We start from the raw sequence: 24,902 nt of genomic DNA, 5'->3' as shown, positions 1-24,902 counted from the left end.
AGATGGATTCAACAAGAAGCTAGTGTGAGGGAAATCCCTTAATTGCCCGATTCATCAGACGAAGTCTGTTGTGTTGTGGTAAAGATAAATGCACGAAAGTCCATATCACCAGTCGCTGATAGACAAATCGAAAAAAATGCAAAGTGATTGCCGTTACTTGGTAGTGCTGATGTTTGCTAATCGTTCCTCAACCCGCCTTAAGATCTCTGGATCTGGTTCCGGTTTATGCTTTTTCGGCCTGATCAACTGTCAGAGTCAATTTCAGGAAATCAAACAATCATGAACCTACGGATCTCGTATAGTCTCCGGTCCCTTCTCTTGGCCGCAATTCGAGCAGGTCGTCTCCCGAGATCCATACAGCGTAGAACATTTGTGACAAGTGTAGCGCACCCTCTGTCGTGGTTTCTTCCAGGTTCGTGCTGGCGGTTCTGACGGAGGTTCTGCGTCTCCAGGATAGCCATCCGGATATTTATTCGGTTTGGACCTAGACTTCATCAGCAGCTTGTCAAGGACAAATTGTTGAACTGGTCTCGCATACGGTTCTCGAGGACATTTCTTGCATCGTATGTGTCTGCAAGTAGGACATTCCGTCACGTCTTTGTTCGGAAACATAGTATTACACCGATGACAAGTGCGCCGGACTCTCTGCCGAATCGGCTTGCGGGTGAGGTCTTGGCCACCAGTGCGAGAAGGAATGGTGAGTTTTGATTCCTTGCTCATGTGTCGAGGCGGCCCATGTCCTTGCGCTGCGCGGATAGCCTCAAGAGCATTTTGCGCCTGATCCTTGGGTTTGGTGGAAGTGTGGCGCGGACACTTGGTGCACCGAATATGCTGGCAATTGACACACACCTTGTCGGGCCCAAAGGTAGTTTCGCATCGATGACAAGTGCGGCGAACTCTCATACGAATCGGCTTGGCCACGCGCTGGACAGTCATGTCGCTCGGCGTTTTCAACTCTCCAGGCTCAAGTGTCAGTCCATACTTGGCGAAAAGGGCGCGAGTCTTCTCTTCTTGGATGGCGCTCCAGTGCGTTACCACGGTCGGCTGAGTAGTTGGTTTGGCGGCCGGCTTTTGCGCTGGGGTAGGCCTGGGACTGCAACTTGATTAATATTTCGTGGTATACCTCTCTAGTATCATGACAAATATGTCTGACGAAGAGGGGCACGAGTGACAAAAAGAATATCTAGCTAATGTTGAAGAATGTGTAGGGGAAAAAAAAAAAGATGAAACCTACAAGGCAACTTGGCTCGGTTCTGGTTGTTCAGTGATCTCCTGCATACTTGATATCGAACCCCTTGCAGTTGGACTCCTTTTCAAGATCGTTTTCATGCGCTTCAAATACTTGCTGAAACCTTCCTGCCTATCCTCACCAGGTTGGCTGGTGTCGTTTTGGCTGGACATGTTCGCTGTATCCTATTATGAAACCTCCACGCTGAATCCGTAGTTGATTGATCCGTGGCGATGAGACAGAAGTCTTGCGACCGGCCCCGCGAAATATAGGATCTATTTCCTCCGTTGAAACCCGTTCTCATAACATTTCAAACGCAAAAAAATTGTGATGTATGCGACCAAATATTAGTTGACTAGGACGCGTGAAATCGAAAGGGGGCCGAATCCAACAGAAGTGGTGAAGCACAGGTATGGCAGGTCTCACGAGGTGTACCGAATCCAAAGGCCTGGGAGACCCGACAAGTCGGTGAGAGTGGAAATGGACGCAGGGGACTGCACGAACAATGGGTAATAATAATAATATGTGAGACGGGCAGGGAAGGCACCTCTGGGCGGACTATATTCTGGGTGATTGGCTGAGTAGCGGTCAGTGCACTCAGACAAAGCTGCAACAGGAGTCAATCTGACGATCGGTCTGGTCGAATGAGGCGGTAGACTTGTAGACCTGTCAACTGTCTAGTTCTCGGATTGCATTGGTTTCATTGTCATGAGGAACGATGCGAAGATTGTGGGTGTGGTGGTTTGTATATGCGACATTGGCAGCGACCGACCCAGGGAAACTGGGAAGGAAGGAGCAATGCCAATAATAAAGTAGGGGAAATGGGGCCTTGAAATAAAAGAAAAAAAAAAAAGAAGGGAAAAAGAAAAGACCACCAGACGAAATTAATATTAACAGTGAACCGGAGAACGAAGACAAATAATCATTTACCTACCCATTTTGGCACTTAGCATAGGAACAAACTTTCTGGGGGAACCGAACGAGCAAGAGGGGTGGATATTGGTGGATACATTACTCTCCTGTATTTTTACAGACTTCATGCAACCTAGGTACCCTTTTACCCTAAGGTACACATTCAGACAGTATGCCCCTATGTATGGTTCTAAGCAAGAGGATTCATGTAAGCATTCTACTCGTTTTATCAGAAATGATCATAAATTCAGACTTTATTCATTCGCCACGATTTTTTATAGATTCAATAACTAACCAGAGGACAATTTGTTGACTTCATGGAAACGAAATTGAGAAGTTACCATGGTTTGCTGCCGTCTAGCCGGCAACCCGAGACGCTAAATGCATTTTGTTGTCTTTGCAGTTTGCCCTTGGCACTCTTTGACAAATCCTGAGTAGTTGAATACGCAGTTGCCAGGCAGCCAGATGGACCGAAATAAGTCATAATTAATGACGATTAGGCACCGGGATGGGCCTCGTCCGAAGTGGAGCATGGATGGATTAGGCACTCTTCCCGCTCTGGAACTTTGCTGGAACCCACAGGCGTCTCGCCCGGTGTGTCTTGGAGCTATTCTACTCCGTATGGAGTATTTCCGGCTGCAGTGCAATTCCGTGTGCAAATCCATCTCTGGTGGCTGTCGAATGGTTGTGTGGTATGACTGGACATCATTCCACCGATTTTTAACAGTTCACTCCAGTACAATATACTCCGCATCGTGGCGAGATATGGATTTTAGCTGCCTGGGAACCGTTGTCCCGGGTCAACCTCTACCTAAAGTACCTTATGTATCTCTCTACGTGGTATCCGTAAGCGAGCTACGACCAGGGCTCATAAGTATGTCTGCATTCGTCACTGTATTGTCAGCATTTGGAGCCATTTTATGTCTACAGCAAAAAGCTATCAACTGATAACTATGTTTCAAATAGAATCTTAACTAGTACCTCACTGATTGAGAGACCTCGGATTATGATTCCTTTTATAGACCAAGAGAGATTTAGCACGAGCTAAAGTAGTTCAGCTCGGACGATTTACCTAGCTGGTAAATCATTGAAACCATACAAAGTTACGTACTCTGTAAGGTATCGATGGAGAAATTCCAGTAGTACAAGCGCGCCAACCCTAAATAATGAACAAGACGATTGCTCCCCCCTAATAATAACCATGAATGGCAACAATGGCACCTTGACGAGTCTGCAGATCCGAGAGCCCCTTGCTAGTGTGCCAACTGGATAAATCCTTCATGACAACATCGCAAAATAACAATACAATTAGGTTGTTATATGCCTTGTATATTTCTGCATATATCATTGATGTCATACGTTTTTCTGGTATGAACAAATTACAGTTCTAGCATACATCGCGCACATGCCAGACCACTGCCCAGAACTCTCTACTGCAGCAATCTCACATGGGCTGGATTAACCCCTCAAAAGCAGGCCGCTCTAATTGGCGACGCAATGGTCTGAGAGAGAGTCAGAAAAGCGACCAGCTGGTTATGGACCGCCACTTTGATGCAATGACCGAAATGATAAATGGGAATGCAAGAAATCTCCAACGGCTTCTAGCATGCGCGGGGCTACAGATTCGCGCTTTTGGAATCCTGGTGGTGGCCCCTAGACCGCATGGGGGTGTTTTGGATGCTCCTAATGCTCTTCATGGCAGGATGGCGCAATATCAATCTGCAGATTGGTGGATTGTCTCAGGGAGATTTCTATCTATGGGGGAGAAGTGACGTTGTTCCTTCTGCTTGTTTGCTTGATTCTGGATGGTGATGATGTGTCCTCAGTAGTGAGTATTGTTATGCCCTGATCTATAGTAGATCAGTTGCTATTTCGGCCAATTCTGTACAACATGTGATCTTTGCAGAGGTAGGTAGTATAGATGAGTTACTTCAGCTTACATCTTTATGCCATACCAACGTAATAATATGTACCATATAGGCATATACCACCGAATATCACCCTTGGGACCAGTGGAGTACTAGAGTTACCAGAGCAAGACACGGTGGTCAGTGCCCCCGAAACCCACCGACCCACCCACCTGGTGCCTTCAAAGCTGCAACCACTATGGAGATAGCCAGTGTCACTACTCCGTACAAACCGCCAGCCACCACTAATAACACTAAATAACTGCTCAAACGACCGGGTCTCTGGGATCGGGGACGTGGACCCAATCACACTCCCTTGACTCTGCTAGACTAGACAGGGATAATTGATTCCAGCAAAATGTTGGCCAAAAAGGCCGTGGTGGCTGCCAGTACCAGCAGTACCAGCAGGAATGCAGTGGAACAGCACCACAACAGATCCAATCATTCAAATAATACTGTAATAAACCTTATCTGCCTCATCGGTTTACTCCGCTTAAAATGGCCGAGAATTCTCCAGTGCGGATTTACCGTAATTGCCCCAGTAAGACAGGATCTGTCTCAAGGTTTTACCGGTTGTTTCGAATATTACCACGATCGATGAAGCATCTATACAGATGCTTTGTTATTGACGGGCCCGATCTGCGATCCTACCGAACAGATGACAAATTCCAGGCTCTTGGCACGTCTCTAACGACTTCTGTGAGTTGCTTCGTGACAATATAGTATCTATGTCACATGCTTCTATCCATTGTCGCCGTAAGCGAAGTGGAAGCACATGCAATATGAGTTAAATGAGCTGCACAAGAACAGTTGCAAGGAATAAAATGGAAGTCAATGATTCGACAGTATCTGGAGAAAGAATATATGCAGCCACTGCGTAGGTAGTGGTCTATTGCCGGTATGTCGTTGCAGCTTCGCAGATTTGCAGGATCCTGGTCAACAGGGATAATCACCCCGCAAAATAATCCAACTCAATGGCCATCCTATAATGCAATACTAACGTATAGAGAAAGGCGCAGTGCCGGTACGATCGTTACGTAGCGTCAATCTTCCCAGGACGCCGCCGAATATCACAGTGACTATAGTATCATGCCATACGAGCCGTTCTACGGCTCGATTAATCCGACCCCTGAAGCTTCGATTCGATGGAGAGTATATCGTCCTCATCCTGAACTTCGATCACGCGGTTGACTTCTGCCGTATTGCGCATCAGCTCCACAGCACCGGCATATGTCATTCGCATGGATGGATTGCAATTTTCGGGAAGGTAGTAGAGTAGGACGTAAGGGACCGTCAGGCGACCGGAACCCTGGTGAGACGAGAAAAATTTAGTTTAGCGCATGAACATTCGTTGGACAAAAGTGAGGGGGGAAGTGTCTTGGAGCCTCCAGCATGGATGCCACCTACCAAGGTCAAGGGATAACTCAAAAGAATGAAGCGTGGGGAAGATTCTGGGAGCTCGTCGGCCAGATCCTCCATTTTCGTGTAGACTTCACCATCTTCGGCTCGGATCTCCTGTGTCTTGGAGTCGATGATATCTGCCAGATTGGTCGTCAATTCTTGCCTTTTGTGAAAGTTCGCATCTCAAGAATGAAGCCCTCTGTGCCTTGCGTCGACAAGTAGCGCATGGCTTGTCTAGGGCAGCGGGAAATGGGTGTCCTACAAATGACCGCCTGCGGATCTTTCGCTCTGGAGGTTCCCAAGCGAAACTTGCGCAAGTTTTCTTTTGTCTCGGGAGAAAAAGAGTATAATCGTGATTCAGACTAAGAGAGACATATCATCATCAGCAGATCTTTCCTTGCAGAAAGGCATGTGCGGGGCAGATGGAGCTCACCATGTTGCTGGGAGAATAGAGAAAGTAAGACAGCCAACCGATACAAATAAAGACGCGGAAGATGTTCAAGCGTCCGTTTGATAAGTCTGCACTGGAAGCGGAGAGACTGTCTAAGGCGAAAGATTGATGATATGAAAGAGATTCCGCGTTTGCAAGCGATGATGAAGAGCGCGGCATTGCGATTGATCAAAGATTCCCCACCCCACTCCCTCTGATCCTTCATAAAATCGTCTTCAAATGTCCAGCGGCCTAGACTCTTCTCAACCCCCAAACTCCCCCGCGTTCTCCCTCCTTCTCCATGTTAAATCGTCTCAATCAGCTTTCTCGCCATATTTCCCGGCCATTGCTTAGTACCAAATTTATATCTCCGATCACCTCGCGAACCTCACTCTCCCCCTTATCCAGCAAACCGTCTTCCATCATGACATCATCCGTCGTGCCCAGTCCATCTAAGACCATCCACACGGCGGCATGTCTGATCATTGGTGATGAAGTCCTTGGTGGAAAGGTGAGACCTCTTCATATCTTCCTGTTCTGCGAAGGTTATGTGATCGGAGCACAAGATTAGCAAATGATTCTGCAAAGAAGTCCCATGGGTCGGAATTATGGAAATAACTAACAGGTTTCTGATGTCAACGTATCCAGACTATCGACACCAATTCGGCCTTCTTTGCTAAATATTGCTTCTCACTCGGTATCCAACTCAAGCGGGTGGAAGTCATTGCGGACGATGAGAGCGAGATCATTGAGGCCGTGAGACGGATGAGCAACAACTACGACTTTGTTGTGACCAGTGGAGGCATTGGGCCAACGTCCGTACACGCCCTCACCTCCACGTCCTTGACATCTCCCTCGTATTGTATTGCAAGTGTTCAAAGCTGACTTCTCCACCTCGCGTCCCTCCAAAAGCCACGATGACATTACATACGAATCGATAGCCAAGGCTTTCAATCTGCCACTCAAACTTCACACCCTCGCCTTCGAGCGCATGAAGAAACTCTCCAGGCCTCACCCCATGCAGCCTCACTTCGACTGGGACACCCCGTCGCCCGGTCTCACCGCAAAGCTCCGGATGGTCTACCTCCCGCACGACGAGAACCTCCCCGCGGAATCACAAGCCCTCTTCGTTGCAGACGACATGTGGGTGCCTATCGCCGTCGTCAACGGTAACGTGCATATCCTCCCCGGCGTGCCTCGCTTGTTCGAGCGCCTCCTCGAGCGCCTCAGGCCCGTTCTGCTCCCACGGCTAGCCAACCCGGAGGGCAAAGGTATCTACCGCTACCTCTTCAGCACCCCGCTCCCTGAGAGCGCCGTCGCGCCGTACCTGACGGACCTTGCTGCCCGGGCCAGCGCGCACGGCGTCAAAGTCGGCAGCTACCCTCGTTGGGGCAAAAAGCGTAACACCGTCACTCTGGTCGGAACAGATAAGGCTTTTATGGACTCGGTGATTGCGGAGGTCGAGGAAAACGTCCAGGGCAAGAAGGTATCTCGGGAGGATGAGCTGGACCCTCCATCTGGGTCGGAGTAGAGGTACTACAGGCTGCATTCGGGATGATCTTTGCGTGTACAATCTCTGGCTGATAGATAAATTCTGCATATGTAGCAAATAACATTGTGCTGGTTCCTAGAAAGGAAAAAAAAAAAAAGGTTGACCTTGGCGGTAGATAACTAATGAATAGAGATGTCTCACCATGGGATCCGTTTCATATTGTTATGAAGCGGGCGATATAGTTCCTGGCTATTCTGATACTCACCTAAGCCTATGCGTCCGTGAAACATCTTCTCCATGCATTGGCCTGTGACTTCCAGGCATAACTGGTCCGATATTCGCGGGAAATAACATACTTTCATCTAGTGCAATTGAAGCAGTTCCGACGAAATGACCATTCAATGACCATCTAACTTTATGCATTCCGGACTAAAGACATCTGCATTGCCCTTGGAATGGCACTTGACAGCCACTTTGCGGTCACATCTCGAGCAATAATGCGTAAAATCACGCACGCCACCCCACTGAGGACCAGCTCTAACTAGCATAGAGACTGCACTCATTGCCGTGGACGCGACTCTGCTCATTGATTAGTTTAGAGGGAAAGTATCGAAAATGAGGAGAGAAAAAAAAAAGAAAGGGCACGACTTACGCAGCGCCCACGTTACTCTTCGTCTCGACCCTGGACAAAGCGCGCTCATGGCAGAAGGGACAGTCAATACACTCCGGGTTCTTGGCCAGATACTTGAGCTGCTTGGGGTTGCTGGTGTCGCTTGGGCGTTTTCGCTCTTCGAGGATAGATTCGGCTTGGTTTGGTAGGGTCCTGGAGGTGTTAGAGCTAGGTAACTGGAAGAGTTTGGGACGCTCACTCGCGTAATGTCTCGCCTGAGACTCTGCGATCAAGTGCCAGGGTGTCGTGTCTGCCATTGTAAGTGTCGAAGCTATCTGTAGACATGATGGTCTTTGAGACAGTAGAGCTGATCAGACATTCTCGGACTGATGATTGTTTCGGATGTTAGGCGTCCAGGCAAAATAAAGTAGATATCAAGTTTTACATATGTTGTAGCCTGGGTTCGTCGTCTGTTGGCTATGTGTGCTGCGCCTCTTTGTTCAGACCCTTGATAATATAAGTAGACTTAGGCAGGCCACATAGAACGACGAGAAATAAACGCATTTAGGCATATTCGAGCAGCCAATCAAGCAGAGAAACTTGACACATGGTAGAATTTTGCCGACAAACCAATCGTGGGTAAATAGTATCATGCACCATCCATCCCGGTTGTTTTGAAAATGAACTATAGCCAAGCCTTAAATGATCGCGGAAATCGCTCCATGTAACCTCAAGAGTCATGTTTGCACCATTAGTGCATGCCTGCTGGACGCCTGAAATTCCCTTTATAGTATCTGTGTGTCAATCATGGTCCATGAATTCGCTCAAGCCGCAAGCAACTTCATCCCACCGGAGCAACATGCAACCAATTCTAGCTGGTCAAGGGACCGATAGTAGGAGAAGGAAGTACGGATCTGACGGTCTTTGATAGTAAGTGTACCGAAACCATTGCATTGTCCAGTCAATGATGCTTGTTTTGTTGGTCAACCAGGTCAAGCCAACATTGCGTTAGCTCAATGGAGCAGGGTTCCTCAGTCAAGGCCGCTACAATAGTGACTGATCAACCTAGGGAAGAATTGATTAGGGACCAGCCAGCTGCGAATTTGTATGACGGTGACTGACCACAGTCATCACTGTCAGTCATGTATCGTTTAGAAACATTGTGAGAGCTTCCAGCGCTTTGAAGCAGTAGAGAGACCTGCACGAAGTGCTTCCTCTATAGGTAATCAATCAGGTTCTCCAGAGCACTCGAAGTACGGGTTTCTTTCGCTCCTGCTTCCACCTCGATTCTCAAGGCAGATTCAACTGAGCCGTGTCTTACCTTGGACAGAGCTCTGACTGCTGCTCCATGATCCACTTCAATATACATCCCTGCAAGATGCTCAAAGTGTAATCATGAAAGCGTCAGCAGGGAATCCCATCTTGGAGGACCCTGGTTGCTCCTTTGGCCCAATGCTCCAGGAGACTGGAAAAAGCGAGACCCTGTTCCCTGCCTCTGACTGTCTTGCAAAACCTATAAATTGGACGATATGTCCACCCGAACATTTCTGTCCTTCACTCGTCCACATCAGATTCCCTTCAAAACATTCTCAACTGCAAGATGAAGTCCTCAAGCCTTCTTATTGCCGCTGCTTCAATGGCCTCTCTGTCCCAGGTATGAGCGTCAAGGCACAAAAGACGCTCAAGGCTGCTGACATTGCTGTGTTGGGCGCTCTTATGGTCCGCGATTCTCCAATCGAAGGATACACCATCGTCCCCATGGAATGGACAGGAAAGCCTCATCCGGACAAGCCAGTGGTCACGTTCAAGGGGACCATCTAGGTAGCTTCACGGCCACTGATCCGCCCTAAGGTTGCAGACTGACAACCTCCAGGAAGTCATGACTCAAATCCTCGACGTCAACCCCGAGTTCGTCGTCAGCCCCGGCCAAAACGACAGCAGCCTCAGTGCCCGCGGTATCGAGGAAAGAAACAAGGTCCGTCATCCGATCCCCTCTCCCGTTAATGGCCAGTAAACTAAGTACCCCCCAGTCCGGCGTCATCTGCAACATCTCTGGCGACAAAGGTGGACGATGCTCGACTGTGACCATCATGCAGGGAATCGACTACCTGAAGGGACTCAACGGCGCGTGCGGCGTCGGCGCCGGCGCCGGCCCGCGCGCGTGTGCTCGCATCAGCTGCTCCTACAACGCTGCTATCTGGCTGTGCAATGATAATGCATGGTACATCCAGCCGAGCTGTAGATACCTGGGAACATACGCGGAGGATATTGTGTCGAAGTGTGCCCATGTGGACTTCAATTCCGGGACCAAGGGGTGGGGCAATCAATGGGATGATAGGGTGAATGGGCAGGAGTTTGACACGGATAACTATAATGTTATTGTGGGGGTTGATTCTTGTTAGGTTTTGTTAGATGGAATAGGTCCAACAGGCTCATGCTGTTTTCGAGGAGGGCTACTGGAGAGAAGGTCACTCTAACTGAAGCAAATGAATGGCAGCTTTTCACATCAGTAACGTGTTCATGGGCTGGTTCTCTATCCACTTCCCCCACTTTGGACAATATTAAGCAATCAAACTGAAGACCTCATTGTTTTCTCCGAGAATGACGGCCCTTGCCATAACGTGGCTGTATGATGCCTCTTTGCGCAGCAAAGAATCTCTTGGCTGATTTATTTTCACACCCCATTTTGCTCTGTCTCTGAGCGCACGGTTGACGGACTTCTATGGCATAGAGCAGAAGTATTGCGCGGGAGATCCTGGATGGGGAGTTTGTCGATTTCTCCACTGCCATACACGAGCATCAGCTGATGCTATAGAGGAGGCTGTGACTGATTAAGCTGGACTTTAGAGTGAGGGAGGAGACTGGAGTACACAAGACGTCATATCAGATGACTACACTCATGGAAGGTGACAAAACTAACCAGAAAAGGAAATCCACAGATCCTCACTTTACAGTACGCTATAGGCACAATGCAGATCCTACATTGATGTTCTATGTCAATTAAAAGGGGAACTCCTGAAGAATCCATACCAGGATCCGACCTTGTCTTTCCGATGAAGCAAATTTTCTTCTAAAAGCCCCATCGATTTTCTAAAGCGAGAAAAGAACAGTGCTCGACAAGGATATATGCAGGAAATATGGATAGAAAACACGCCATCAAAGGAAAATGAGAGAGGAGCATCCATGTAGACTCACAGGGGATGAAAAGCAGGAAAGAAGCCGACAGGCGTAGTTCTCCTGAAGAAAGCCTTTGGAAAAGGGCCACGTTCGCTGCATATAATTGAAATATTAGGATGAAATTGGGCGCCAGGGGAAATTGAGGAGGGATCCGATGGAAAACGAATAGGTAACGAAGACACGGAAGAGACAGGGACGTCCTGATGGTCACATAAGGACAAGAACAAAAGAAACGGCGATGCTGCGCAAGTGAGTACCAAGATGTGAACCATGACAATAGCATGTACCTATATAAATGCACAATCTATTGACAGGCTCATCCCTCATTGTGCCAAGGGAACGGGTATTCATCAAGAGAACAATCTTTCCAAAGAAAAAAAAAAAAAAAGACTAAACAGAGAAACAAAGGGGGAATCGAACGGTCATGGAGACGATGACAACCTCATGCTGAGAGCAGACATCACCTGATAGCAAGCCTTGTACAGTACGAAAAGTCACGGATGCAGGTGTATGGCCACACCGCAGTCTCGGCTTGCATCTCCTGAAGCCAAGCATAGCTCTCTCTCTCACTCTCTCTTTCTTTCTTATTCCTTTAATTCAAGTAGGATTCGGCGACTTCCTTCCTTCATATTGTCTTGCGCGCCTTATAACCATGCAAACCAGCGTCGACCCAATTACATAATAATGCATCTTCCACAGCAGCCAGCGCTGTCGCCGGGCTCACTCACATCCATCTTGCCTTCAGGGGCACGTGTGCCTGGGGCACCAGAACCGGACGGATATGACGACATCTCCTTGTTATAACGACGAATTTCGCGCACGAGGTCGTAGAAAGCGTTCTCAACGTTGATGCGGGATTTTGCGGACGTTTCGATGAACTTGCAACCGAATTGCCTGGCCAGAGCCTCGCCCTCTGCATAGCAGATGGCCTAATCAGTATATTGCCAAGGTCAAATGAGAGAAAGACTCCGGAGGGTCGCCTACCTTGTTGAGAAACGGCTCTTTCCTTCTCCAAATCGCACTTGTTACCGACCACAATGATAGGGAAGTAATCCTTGTCTTTCACGCGCAGGATTTGTTGCTGGAAAGTCATAATCTCTTCGAAGGATTGCCGAGATGTAATCGAGTAGACCAGGAGGAAGCCTTCGCCAGTTCGCATGTATTGTTCACGCATCGCCGAGTACTCCTCCTGTCCAGCAGTGTCTAAGACATCCAACAAAGCGACCTCATCGTCGATGACACACTGCTTGCGGTACGAGTCTATACAGTAGGGAAAAAAAAAAAAAATTTTTCGGTAAGCACTCAAGTCGTCAATGACTGTGCCAAAGAAGCCACCCACCTTCAATTGTTGGGTCGTATTCGTCGACGAAGTGGCTCTGAATCAGTTGGATTGTTAAGCATGACTTTCCGACGCCACCACCACCGACAACAACTAGCTTATACTCTCTAAGAAACTGCAATTGAGAAGTTGTCAGTCAATTGTGATACATCTCATTTCCTGGGAACCTGTGGCTGATCGAAGGCGAGATACGCAGGGATGGAGGCGACGCGGTGATGTTCAGAGGGAAAAGGGGCGGCGAGCGACACAAGGGAACAGGATTTTCGAATGATCGGCGTACCTTTGAAGCCATCACGGCGAAGTCTAGGTTGAGGATACCTGGAAAGGATGGAAGGGGAAAAAGAGAGCAACGATCGAAGCTATCCGGACAGCAGCAGTGTCAGCGGGTCGAAAAAGTAGCAGCACAAGTTTCTTTTGCAAAAAGGGTCAAGAGTCGGGACCCAGCTTGTCGGGAATTCCGCGCAGAGCGAAGGCGCCTGCAGAGTAATCCACAGCAATGGCGGGTCCAGTACTCTAGTAGCGACTAAGCCAAGCTTAAAGACGCCAACTGGGGGTGGAAAAGAGGATGATTTAGGAGGATTAGATAGGGGTTTTGTGCAGTCCGCACTCCGCAGCACAGAACCGGGAGGAAATTGGAGATGGTGAACCAGATTGCGCGCTCCGGCTTTCCGAACGGAGATGCCACCTACTAGAGTATCTAGGCAGAGTTTCTCTCCACCCCGTACTCAACAGAGTCGAGATGATGATGATGATGAACTTTGTTGGAAGAAAAGTGCTTCGTGTGGGCTTAGAACGAAGACGGGTGGAGATTTGGAGAGGATGGTTTAAGGGGAGTTAAGATGAGCAGAAAGATGTGGGGATAAGATAGGGAGGAAGTCCCAGAAAAGAAGGAATCCAGAAATTCGTGATGGAAGGCAAAAATTGTTTCCTTGGACTGTCTTGTCAGGTTGTCCCCGTAGTCAATTGTAAGGATTAGAAAGGATATGAACGAAAGGGCATAGGGGAAAAAAAAAAAAAAAAAAAAAAAAAAAAAGAAAAAGAAAAAAAAAAAAAAAAAAAAAAGAAAAGAAAAGGGAAAAGCAAGAATTAAAAGCAGTCTGCAAGTGTAACGCTGTAGAACCTAAAGGTGTGAGTGAGACCAGGGAGAGGATTGGATGATTGGTGATTGCGGATAGAGGTGTCTACCTAAGTAGGTAGCAAATGGGCCATCAAATCTATGATGGATCATCATAACACTACTAGGCGTTATTAATATGAACTCAACTATATAATAACAATGATAAATATCAGTAATAAACAATAACAACAACAACTGGTGTCTCTTTAAAAGGGGTTGAATCAGTCGAATCTGGGTCGTTTGGAGGGATGAAGCGTGGTATTAAGTGGGTTGGCCGTGTCTGTAACGACGTATGGAGTAAGGTACGTAGTACCTCTCTTCGATAGGTAAGGTAGTGTCCACAGTATCATCCGATAGATGGCCCCCTAACGAGGCAGCAATCAGCATACTACAGAAGTTTGCTGAAGTCGCAAACAGGCCACTCCTGGGTACCGTTGTGATGAATAAGAACTCAATCACAATTTCCAACCGCAGTATTATGATGGAGCTGTCAAAATGACATTGCAGATGATGTGTTCCATGACAACGCAAACAGCAATCCAAATCTCAATGTAGCCATTCCCTTTGTACACTTACTGCTACCAACATATGCTTGTTAACTAATTGACGAACTGCACCATTCTTACTGTCCAACTAGCCTAGATTCGATGTCTCACAGGTTAAGAAAGCAGATAAGCAAGGAAAGCAATTTCCCCTTATCATTTACCAGCTCGTCTTGTTCTAAGTCCTATAATGAAGAATCAATAGCCACGCCATCAATAATGCGATTGTCTAGCCGTTGAATTCGTTTGGCTTTCTCCAGCCCGTGGTCCAGGAACTACCCCTGCCGAAACAATCACCAAATGAAGCGAATCAACGACGACCCCGAGATCATTGCATCGGTACTGTACCGTCAAGTATTACGGGTATTGAGTTGAGAACGCGGATCTAGGAAGACAATTGCAGTCATCACTCAACTGCTTAATTGGTTGCGTCTGCTGCAGCAGGAAGTAAGGTGCCTGGCCTAGAGTCTTAGACATCTAAAATTTTTTCTCTCAGGCCAATTGAAAACCCACGAATGAGGTCATCGTTCCTGAGCGTTTGGAAAAAAAGCTGTCAAACTCAGCCTTAATCTCAGGCGCAACGGTCAACAGTTCTGGTGTGTTTCACATGTCTCTGAATTGACACATAACATGATTCAATTAAGATCTGTTCGTGGCTAGTCCTTTAGTCGCAAGTCCCAAATCTATCTAGATTCAGGGAGCGAACCGGTTAACCAATAATAATAAGTGGCCAGCCCAATGTCTTGGGACGAGTTTTCCCCACGCCTCCACTTCTCTTAGGCACATTGCTAGTTCGCTGGAATATGATTGCTTGGGTCTGTGGTCTCACTGGTTTGACTGTCCACAGCTCACCTTGGACTTTGGTGATAAGAGGTGGGCTCACGGAAACCTAAGATGACTTCTCCTCTGATAATGGCTTGAATGACATTGGACAACATCTGATCAGGACACTGCGAATCAACCCAGGGTCAATTTCACAGTGTGTGATTCAAACCACATATGTAGCAATTCGACGCTACAAAGAAGTCGTCCATAATCGAAGCAGAATTGCTTCACTTTCTTCAAGGTCAGCATCACTCTCTGTAGCTCGCATACCGTTGCATCATCGCGCATCCAAACCAGTCAAAAAGTCGATCATTCAAATTTGGGGTATCGGGAGTTTAACTACTTCCGAGTTGACTGGTAACAAGAACTTACCAGTCACGAAGTCTCCTAGGTGCCCGTTCCTTGCGCTGTTTTGGCAATGCCGAGATAGGACAAGTCACCTTGGAAGAGAAGCTGATCTCTAAGGCATATCCCTCCTCTCCAACAGATAGCAAATGCACAGAAATCATCACCATAGAGCAATTGATCCGTGTACTTCAGGCCCACCTACATCTGTCGGATGCTACATCAAATTTATTGAGCCAACTGTCAAACTTGCCTGTACGAACAATGAACTAAGGCAGGTCGAAATGCCTAATAATAATGGTTCCCAGTAGGGATGATCATCAGTTTGAGGTACAGCGTCTGGAAATTGAATCGCTTGGCAAACACTGTGCGTGACTTTTGCTTCCAGAGGTTGTGAGGATAAGATGCGCTCCACACCGTCAGTTTCCTTGCCCAAAACAGTTGCGGTTGAACCACTCGTCTTGAATGATGCCATACATGTATTGCATTCGATACATTGCCTGATTCTTGAATAGTAAGATGGGGATCGCACGTTGCCCTTGAATAACAAGTTTTTTTTCCATCGAGCTGGTAGCCAACCAGTCATTGCAGCTTTTCTATCGTCGAACTTGAATCTGCCCATCCTCGTACTACAGCAAGGATATGCTTGAAGCTTAACTATGTAGGGTCGACACTTTCATTCTTCCTCGATTGATACATTTGACTCTTGCTAGTTGTAAATTGTCAACTGGCAACTGATATTGGACGACTGCGATTGTATCGAAGAATGCGTCTAGAAAGCTTCTAGAAGCAACGAGGACTGTTCGATGCTCTAGCAAGCTCAGTATTCTACGGGGCAGAATGCCAAGCAGGAAGTTGAAATCAGGGAGATACTTGCAGTACTTTACTCAGTTATTTAACAAGTACTCCAAGACTTAATAGCAAGCAGCAGAAGCAATACGCGCTATCTATTCAGCACTTAAGCCGATTGCCCTTTAGAACTCACAAGGAAATAATATGATATCATCATGAAGCAGCAGAACCTAGCAATTAACCCTCCAATTCTCGGTGACCGGTAATTCTCGCCCTATGGACCAGGGTAGTCTGGGGAAACTGACATATAACTCGGCCTGATATACCTAAAATCCGCGAACGGCACCACCACCACATTGTAATAGTAGTCTGTCGCCACGAGCAAAGGGATTATTATCATCCAAACGAAGCGAGCCGATAAACACATCCGCATGTCCCAAAAAGGTAAATGTACATTCGCCCACTCTGCTCATTCTTATTGAGATTGGGTCAGGGTTGAAGCTATCCGTGGTCGTCGGCGGAGCTTAATACCATAATAGCTGTTGGCCCGTGAATTGTGACATCTAAAGATTGGGGACCGACGCCAGGAGTCGCCAGATGATAGCTCAGTAAGTTTCCCAGACATGTGGGTCTGTTTTATGGGCTTCTGGGATGTGGATGTACCATGGTACAGAGCTGTCTTGTGCCCATGGAACCGAGACTTAGACCGTTTCCTGTTTAGGGGCCAAATTCAAGAGCGCTTGTCTTGGAGCAAGGATGACCAAAGAGGACCACTACCTTAGTTGAACGAGTATTGCAGTTGGTGCTATGCCGCCAAGTCCTTTTTCTGACGGTATGGAATTGAACCTGTGATGTACATGGCTGTATATAATGTGCTATCTATCTTCGATGGGTTGATGGCCTATCAAGCCGGTAGGTATCTCCCTCTAAATGTCTGTCTAACCCTCCTTTGATCTAGTTTTTGCGGTACATATGGCCAGGGGACGCCTATATTGGACATGTCAGTGGTGTCCTATAGCAGCGAGAAGGACATGAGCGTATGAAGGAAGCCCACCTGGTGACTTGGGAAAATCAGAGTGTCGGCAATTACGACGTTTTCTCGCCGACCCGCAGCAAAGACGATGACTTCAGCAATGTCATCCGGTGTGAGGGGTTCGCATCCACTAATACCGTTAGCTCAGCTCTCGTATATGCAGCGGATAGTCGTACGCATAGACTGCATCAGCCTTGGCCTTGTCACCGTAGAACCGGACAACTGAGAATTCCTGCAAACGCTTGGTGTGAGCTCGGTGCTTATCTTCTAGATCAAGGCAGCTTACCGTCTCGACTTGACCAGGATCAATCTCGATGATGCGGATTCTTGTATCAATAAGCTCCTTTCTCAAGGCATCGGTGAACGACTTGACCGCAGCCTTTGAAGAACAGTAGATACTACCACCAGGGTAGGCTTCGCGGCCGGCGATACTGCCAATGTTGATAATGTCTCCATGGCCACCATCTGAGCGCTTCTTGAAGATGGGAAGAATGGCTTGGGTCATGTTGATCAATCCCGTGACGTTGGTGGAAAACATGATGTTGATATCCTCAGGGTCGATTTCGGGGGCCTTGGCTACACCCTTGACAAGACCACTGTTTCCCTTTTAGGAACCCACCCCTGAAGTATTGCAAAAGCGAGCCAATATAAGACTTACGCATTGTTGACCAGGACATCAATGTCTTGGAACTCCGCCGGAAGGGACGGGACGAAGTTCTTGACCTCTTCCGGGTTGCTGACGTCCAGCTTGACCGGCAGTACCTTGACACCATCACCAACCTCCTCCTTAATCTCCTCGGCCAGTTGCTTCAGAGAGTCGAGTCGTCGTGCAGTCACAATAAGCTTCAGGGCCTTCGGTGACGTCCGGGCAAACTCCTTAGCGGTGCTCCTACCGATTCCGGACGATGCACCAGTAATCACGATTGTCTTGCCTTCAAGGCGTTTTGCCATTGCCGTTGCCATTGTGCGTTTTATAAGAGTCGTCTGAGATGCAGGGGTGAAAATGCTCGTTCTAGCCGAAGGGGTGAATGCGGAGGAATAAGTAAATGATCGGAGGAAGCTTATTGATTTGCTGATGTGCTTCATAAATTAATTTCAGGCTGCAGGAAGAAGCCTAGAAATCAAAAGGGAGTAGGAATATAAGAGAAGGACAGAGAATTGACGGCCGTTACTATGACTCTTCGTCCAGATAACAAGCCGAAAGTCGGCATCACATCATGTGCGGGGAAAATGAATGATTGGCGGGGCTGTTTTCTGCCTTAGATTTTCCGCCAGTTGTCTGTTGGCTGAAGGTTTGGCCGATCGGATTTGCCCCGACTGTGATCAAAACATGTTCAGGACTGCAGAAAGGAGTGTATGAGCTTGATCTTGCTTTGCATCGCAACGGAGTATTTGGGCTCCAGACAATGTCTTCTCCGTGTCCTGAGCTGCCTCTCCGCTCAGAAATCCGTTGACGACGAGCAACTTGAAGCAATGCTTCGGAAAAGACATGAAGATGAACAAGCTGTGTAGGAGATCATCTCATCAGTTCTTGCTGTATTCGTCAGCCTTGTGACCTTAGGGATATAGAACACACTGAATGTAAACACTTACATTTGAGCTCGCTTCGCCGATGAGGAATGAGGTGACCGCGGATTGTGCAGGTTCAAAAGTATTCAAGGCTTCAACTTCGCCGTAAGACAGTTGGCATTGTCAAAGCCATTTGTAGATTTACCGTCGAAATTATCTGCATCATTGCTTTTTGACGATGCGACATGCATCCTCTTCTTCGTGTATATAGCGCTAGAGCTTCTCTCAACCCGCGCGCGCACCCTCCTGTGGGGTCAAGGTACATATCGAGAACGGAGTAGACTAGGCATTCCTATGACAATAGCCACTCTACATTATCATGGGGAATCACCAATCCATTCCGATCTTCGAGCGGTGGATTTTCCCCATTTGTTGCTGAATCCTCGATAGAGTTCAATATTGCTTCAACGCTATTCCTGTGTCCCAGGAACTTGCAGGCTCGAATAGGTACCTCGATGAGCGAGGTCACTTTGAAACCTAATCCCACGTGGCCGGATTCAGACGATGCCATTGTACACCGTCAATTGTCTACATACGGTCTGACTTCGCCATTATCCCTCGGTCTACGGACCCAATTCGGGGTTGCCGACACCCCTATTATCGCTCCACGAGATATCAGTAATCGATCGACTTGCAGGTGCGTATTGGTAGACGTCATCGAAAGCTAAAGATGTTCAATGTCCTTTGATCGCAGCCAGCACGGACAGCCATATTACCGCTTCCTACAAGGTGGTGTTTGGAAGACCTGGTTCCGATCATTGACAGCGTGTCTCAAACGAGACTGTCATCGACTCATGGTGTACCAAGTAGACTAGACGACAAACCACTTACCTCCGCCGTGCCTGGGATCCATATGAGACATTTGGGGACTGGTCTATCCGCACTGCAGCACGATCAAGCAACGACAGTTCCACTGACCACAGCCTGACTTATTTTCCGGGGATGATGATTTTCTTTTCTCCCCACGTGCCAAGACACCGAAAAACAGTCTGGCTGTCGATCACTGCAGGTCATGTTGATCTATTTCTACCTAACTAGCGCAAGACCCACGGCCAGATACTAGTTCGGAATGCATCTACCATCGCCTGTAGGTCCATTATTGATATGAATGAGCCGAAGCTTGATACTCTGCTTGTTCTTATTGCTCTCAGTCGAGTCAGAGATTGCCTGTTAACGGGCCACGATTGCTTTCGTGCTGATGCCGCATGTAGAAAGTCCCACATTTGTATCTGGCACTTGGTCCACTTCCGAGGACATGTGCCAAAACATTCTAAACCGAGGAAGATCCACAGTCTAGCGATGATTGACGGGCTCGCTTCGAGGAGACCTTCCTAAAGGGGATAATGAGGTGGCAATGCCGTTTCTAAACTTCAGCAAATATCTTACTCCAAACAGGTCCTAAGACTGACGGTGATTTGGATTTCGACATACCTGTTTGTGCAGATTTGGTGGCTCTTATAGACCCTGCATTGTCTTATCAATCGCTGCACTAAGTTATTCAGGTAGGTACCTAGTAAACCATCCGATGATCCGGCCAGTGGCGTTCGGGGTTTGACTAGCACCTATCTTAGCTTTCGATGTGCCTGTTTCTCTTTCCACTTGGAGAATCATCCCCACTTCACGTCCAGGGAGGGAGGCAAATCCACTAGTGCATCAAGACAACATGATAGTGCCGAGACAGAACAAGCCTTGAGCGACTATGCAGTCATGTTGTATGCGCATAATTCTCCTCCTCACGGACTGATGGATGACGCTTTGACAGAAGATTATCAAGTGTCCATATTTCACCGAAACAGCACAGCTGTTTACTACCAAGGTATTCATCATCCTGTGGCACTATGCTCCGCAGTGAAATTATAGGAGACGGCTGTCGACTTCTGTGGTCTACAACAGATGATTTGTTGAAGTTATTTCATATTCCCCCGAGCTAGGCACATGTTGCTGCACCTTCAATACTAGACGCTCCACTATACCGCGAACTCTGTGGAGACCATACAACTCTGGTCGAAGATCAGCAGCACTAAAACTTTCCAGGGCAATGAGAACATATGGCAAGCATTTCCCGGCTCATGCGCTTGGGGATTCGGAAATGATCTTACAACAATATTGATGTCTCTACCGTGCCTCTGGTTCATGTGGGTGGGGAAACAGTGCTTAGGAGGTCGTACAACAAAATTAAATAATAGCCTATGCCATATTCTCGACGTCGTTTATGAGCGCAAACAAACTTATACGCCTTGACAACTTCCTCTGATCTAGGGTCTAACTGACCCGGCCGTTCCTTACCATCCGACGGGATTTTCCAAGTGAAAGTGCTATATAACTTATGCAAGGAATCTGATTTGATCTTGTCTAGCTTGCGGAAGGCCCGATATTATCAACGAGTTTGGGAATCGCGCATCACACTCTTTTTGCAGTATTCAAGCGACGCGCTCATTTGACGACACACTCTCTTCACTCTTCCGAGATGCACGAGCCGTTAGGACATTTCATACTACCTCGCGATGAGGACGATGGAGCATCACGGGGACAACAGGCAGTGGTGGTCACAGGCGTATTGACCGGACTGGCGATTCTAATCGTTGCAATGCGACTGTTCGCGCGGATCGGCTTGATGAAGCTGAGAGGCCGCGAAGACTACACGATTGTCGTGGCCCTGGTGAGTGAAGATGTGTCTTGCTCTGGCTTTCCGTATGGATTTCACCACTGACTGGAATTGTTAAAAGGTCTTTTCCATCGTCTACTTTGCTTTGGTCGCTGCCCGTAAGACATTTCTGCAGTATCTCTTACTGGGAACGAAAAACAGGCTGTTCTAACTTTCTCACACAGAGGTTTATTTCGGCCTTGGAATCCATTCCGATAAACTTCCTGCTGCTACACTGAAGCAGCAGCTCAAGGTGGGTGCTGCCAGGCTGATACGTAAGTCAATATGTTAGTTGACAATATCTGATACAGCGACTCTGGATAGCGATTCCGTTCTACAATGCGAGTATGGCTTTTAGCAAATTCTCCATTCTGTTTCAATACCTGCGTATCTTTCCCAGCCGGCGGTTTCGATTTGCTTGCTACGCCGTGATGGGTATCGTCGCATTGTACTCGACGTGGGCTATTGTCAGCGGATTCGTGAACTGCGTTCCTGTAGCGAGGTTCTGGGACCGCGATATTCCCGGCTCCTGTCTCAGCTTCGAAGCTGTCTGGTTCTTTAACGCATCCATGAACATCGCTACCGATCTGACGCTCCTTACCATGCCGATGCCACTCATTTCTCATCTCCAGCTTCCCCGCATGCAGAAAGTTGCTCTCATGGCTGTCTTTGCCGTTGGTTTACTGTGAGTTTGCCCTGTAAGGAGGGGCTCCCGGTTTCTAACATTCGATAGGGTCGTTATTACCAGTATCCTTCGTTTATCGAGTCTACGAACAGTTGCTCAAAGCCCAGACACGTCATGTAAGCCTGCTTGTCATTTTCATTTCCAAGTTGTCTCTAACTGTACCACAGACAGCAACGTAGGTGCCGCCTACTGGACCGCCGCTGAATGCAATGTTGCCATCATATGTGCTTGTCTCCCCTTCCTTCGACCCCTTATCAGCCGCATCTTCCCCAGACTACTGTCCACCAAGAGCTACAACAAATACACGGGACAACCGACGATGACAGCAAACCGGTCACGGAAGACTCAGCTCTACTCGCAGGACCCGGACTATGGCCTATACACAATCGATATCGAAGCGACTGATATGAAACGAGGATCTACTGGAGGCATTGAGGTCACCACAGAGATGACGGTACAGGAGTCATCGCAGCACGATGAGTCGACAAGTCAGCGGCGGCTGGTGATACAATCATAAATTTATGCCGTGATGGTTATTCGATTTTATTTCTTCCAGGTGCTTACCGATCTCCTTCGTTGTACTCAACTTATTTTCTTCGATGTACATATATCCCTGTTCTCTTTCTCGTCTTTCTCTACCAGACGTTGACGTTTCCTATAATGACGATAATAATGAAAGGTGTGAAGCCCAGAGTCTCTCGCATTTCCAGATCTACAACAAAAGCCATTCCGAACTTTTCTCTTTACTAAGTATTAGCATTCGGCGGAGCTATCTTTGGGTTTTGACATGTGACTCCGATCATGGTATGTCTATCAGCTGTACCTCTTTGACTGCTACTTAAACTAATGCTCATGCATGAGTAGAAGGAGCAGGGATGATCCTTGCATGAATTAAACTACAGTAAAAGCAAGATCAGTTAGCTGGAGCTTAATCCAGCCACGATGCACTTCATCAGGCACGATCACCAACTTTGATGGCCAACATACCACTCAGTGCGTCCACCAAACATGAAAACTATCGGTCAATTTGAGACCACACCGCAATCCATGCTCTCAGTCAACCAACCACCCATTATACTGGATGAGCCTACATATCAGAGCACAATGCGGCCACGCAGCACTGAATCACTGTCGTCGTGTCATGAACTCCCTCAAATGTCGACAATTTAACCTGCAGATCTGAGAGGCTTCGGATCGGCCCGCCATGTCGATGTCATTATGACCCCACCACCATCTAACGGGGACAATAGAGTAATAGACACCAGCACCCTCAACATGTACTCAGGATCCGGTTTTCGCTCAAGACACCCAGTATTCGCACAAAGAGTCCATCGACATGCCAAGCGCCCTCCGCACCTTCACCCTCAACTTCGTCGGCGACGTCATGCTGGGCCGCCTCGTCGACCAACTCTGGCCCCAGCACGTCGACAACGCCCACGAACGCCGCGTCCTCTCCTACTTCATCGAGCGCTATCCCTACCTGAGCAACTACACCCACCGCGACCCCTGGGGCTCCGCACTGCCGCTCTTCCACAACTCCGACCTCAACCTCATCAACCTCGAAACCTCAGCAACAACCACCAACGACCCCTGGCCCAACAAGGCATTCAACTACCGCATGCACCCCGCCAACGCTGCAGCCCTGCGCGAAGCCCGCATCGACTACGCCAGCCTCGCAAACAACCACACGCTCGACTTCGGCACAGACGGCCTAATCGAGACGGTCTGGACGATGAAGGAGTCCAAGATCGCCTTCGCAGGGGCAGGCGAGACAACAGACGAGAGCCGGCGGCCGGCTGTTCTGCGTCTTCCACGCTGCGACGCACACACGCAACACCATCACGGACACGCACACGCACAGGACGATCACGACCACGACCAACCGGGCAAATCATACAGCATGCACGTCTACGCGGCCTCGGACCACCCGCGCGACTGGGCCGTCGTGCCCAACTTCCACCTAATCGACTACTCGGCCCGAACAAGGGAGGACCTGCGCGCCCTGCTAACTTCACATTCAACTTCAACATCCGCCGACACGCCCGAGAAACCCGCGCTCAAGATCTTCTCCGTCCACTGGGGCCCGAACTATATGTGGCAGCCGGCCGAGAAGATTCGCTCGCTGGCGCATTTTCTGATCGACGAGTGCGGCGTGGACATTGTGCATGGCCACTCCTCGCACCATGTGCAGGGGGTAGAGCGGTACCGGCGGAAACTCATCATCTATGGGTGTGGAGACTTTGTGGATGATTATGCGTTGAACGAGGAGTATCGCAATGACCTTGGGGCTGTGTGGAGGGTTTGTGTGAGGGAGGAGCAGGATGACGAGAGTCCGGACCCGGAGAGTTGCAGGTTGGTGTTGGATCGATTGGAGATCTTTCCAACCCGTTGCGATCGTTTCCAGGTGACTTTGTTGGATCCGGATGATGATGATCATAGCTGGGTGAAGAGGAAGATTACCCGGTTGAGCGAGGACATGGGGACCAAGGTGCGTAGGGATTTAGGGAGCGAGCATCAGATTGTAGTGGACCTGAGGGATTGATTGATACGGATGCACATTCATCATTGCCAGAATCTTGCAGGATCTCGTGCCCAAAGACGAGTGGGATATTTTAAGGGCAACTAAGTTTTATCATCAAAAAGCCAAATCCGTCATCTGGATCTCAGAAAAGAGTCCGATGTCATGATAAGAATTAAGGAAATTACCGAGATCTATCTAAATAAGACAATAAGCAGTGAGCTCTCATCTGTAGTACAACGCCAGAGTAGCTGAGATCATGAAATTGGTAAGTGGAGGAAGGGTGAACAAATGGAACGACAAACGCCTCCGCTGAGGTTGCTCCGACAGGTCGCA

The 24,902-nt window shown here is 48.2% G+C and overlaps 9 protein-coding genes across 9 annotated transcripts; 4 read left to right on the top strand and 5 right to left on the bottom strand.

Annotated features, from left to right (window-relative positions):
- Nucleotides 1–153: 153 nt before the first annotated feature.
- Nucleotides 154–1,401, bottom strand: Aspvir_003987 (uncharacterized protein; the record flags this gene model as incomplete). Its single annotated transcript, XM_043267225.1, has 4 exons — nt 154–238; nt 290–484; nt 539–1,099; nt 1,235–1,401. 4 exons carry the CDS (start codon nt 1,399–1,401, stop codon nt 154–156), a joined length of 1,008 nt encoding a protein of 335 aa, XP_043123160.1.
- Nucleotides 1,402–5,164: 3,763 nt separating this feature from the next.
- On the bottom strand, nt 5,165–5,526 carry Aspvir_003986 (GMF family protein; the record flags this gene model as incomplete). The annotated part of the gene is made up of 2 exons (XM_043267224.1): nt 5,165–5,356; nt 5,455–5,526. 2 exons carry the CDS (start codon nt 5,524–5,526, stop codon nt 5,165–5,167), a joined length of 264 nt encoding a protein of 87 aa, XP_043123159.1.
- Nucleotides 5,527–6,179: 653 nt separating this feature from the next.
- On the top strand, nt 6,180–7,409 carry Aspvir_003985 (flavin adenine dinucleotide pyrophosphatase; the record flags this gene model as incomplete). Its single annotated transcript, XM_043267223.1, has 3 exons — nt 6,180–6,389; nt 6,527–6,693; nt 6,791–7,409. The coding sequence occupies 3 exons, from the start codon at nt 6,180–6,182 to the stop codon at nt 7,407–7,409; spliced, it is 996 nt and encodes a 331-aa protein (XP_043123158.1).
- A 609-nt stretch (nt 7,410–8,018) lies between these two features.
- Nucleotides 8,019–8,325, bottom strand: Aspvir_003984 (uncharacterized protein; the record flags this gene model as incomplete). The annotated part of the gene is made up of 2 exons (XM_043267222.1): nt 8,019–8,193; nt 8,240–8,325. The coding sequence occupies 2 exons, from the start codon at nt 8,323–8,325 to the stop codon at nt 8,019–8,021; spliced, it is 261 nt and encodes an 86-aa protein (XP_043123157.1).
- A 1,311-nt stretch (nt 8,326–9,636) lies between these two features.
- Aspvir_003983 (uncharacterized protein) lies at nt 9,637–10,382 on the top strand (the record flags this gene model as incomplete). Its single annotated transcript, XM_043267221.1, has 3 exons — nt 9,637–9,777; nt 9,839–9,955; nt 10,011–10,382. The coding sequence occupies 3 exons, from the start codon at nt 9,637–9,639 to the stop codon at nt 10,380–10,382; spliced, it is 630 nt and encodes a 209-aa protein (XP_043123156.1).
- A 1,449-nt stretch (nt 10,383–11,831) lies between these two features.
- Aspvir_003982 (Ras family protein) lies at nt 11,832–12,788 on the bottom strand (the record flags this gene model as incomplete). Its single annotated transcript, XM_043267220.1, has 4 exons — nt 11,832–12,070; nt 12,142–12,417; nt 12,497–12,603; nt 12,664–12,788. The coding sequence occupies 4 exons, from the start codon at nt 12,786–12,788 to the stop codon at nt 11,832–11,834; spliced, it is 747 nt and encodes a 248-aa protein (XP_043123155.1).
- Nucleotides 12,789–17,171: 4,383 nt separating this feature from the next.
- Aspvir_003981 (oxidoreductase, short chain dehydrogenase/reductase family) lies at nt 17,172–18,113 on the bottom strand (the record flags this gene model as incomplete). Its single annotated transcript, XM_043267219.1, has 3 exons — nt 17,172–17,280; nt 17,327–17,746; nt 17,809–18,113. Coding segments are annotated over 3 exons (834 nt in total), but the record flags the coding sequence as incomplete, so codon positions are not given.
- A 3,073-nt stretch (nt 18,114–21,186) lies between these two features.
- Aspvir_003980 (PTH11-like integral membrane protein) lies at nt 21,187–22,565 on the top strand (the record flags this gene model as incomplete). Its single annotated transcript, XM_043267218.1, has 6 exons — nt 21,187–21,378; nt 21,446–21,482; nt 21,549–21,616; nt 21,675–22,048; nt 22,097–22,164; nt 22,216–22,565. 6 exons carry the CDS (start codon nt 21,187–21,189, stop codon nt 22,563–22,565), a joined length of 1,089 nt encoding a protein of 362 aa, XP_043123153.1.
- An 819-nt stretch (nt 22,566–23,384) lies between these two features.
- Aspvir_003979 (CapA family protein) lies at nt 23,385–24,590 on the top strand (the record flags this gene model as incomplete). Its single annotated transcript, XM_043267217.1, has 1 exon — nt 23,385–24,590. One exon carries the CDS (start codon nt 23,385–23,387, stop codon nt 24,588–24,590), a length of 1,206 nt encoding a protein of 401 aa, XP_043123152.1.
- Nucleotides 24,591–24,902: the final 312 nt, after the last annotated feature.

This window comes from Aspergillus viridinutans, assembly GCF_018404265.1.
Source record: "Aspergillus viridinutans IFM 47045 DNA, scaffold_2, whole genome shotgun sequence".
Classification (NCBI taxonomy): domain Eukaryota; kingdom Fungi; phylum Ascomycota; class Eurotiomycetes; order Eurotiales; family Aspergillaceae; genus Aspergillus; species Aspergillus viridinutans.
The sequence above is the reverse complement of the archived record's forward strand: the minus strand, read 5'-3'. Positions and strand labels throughout refer to the sequence as shown.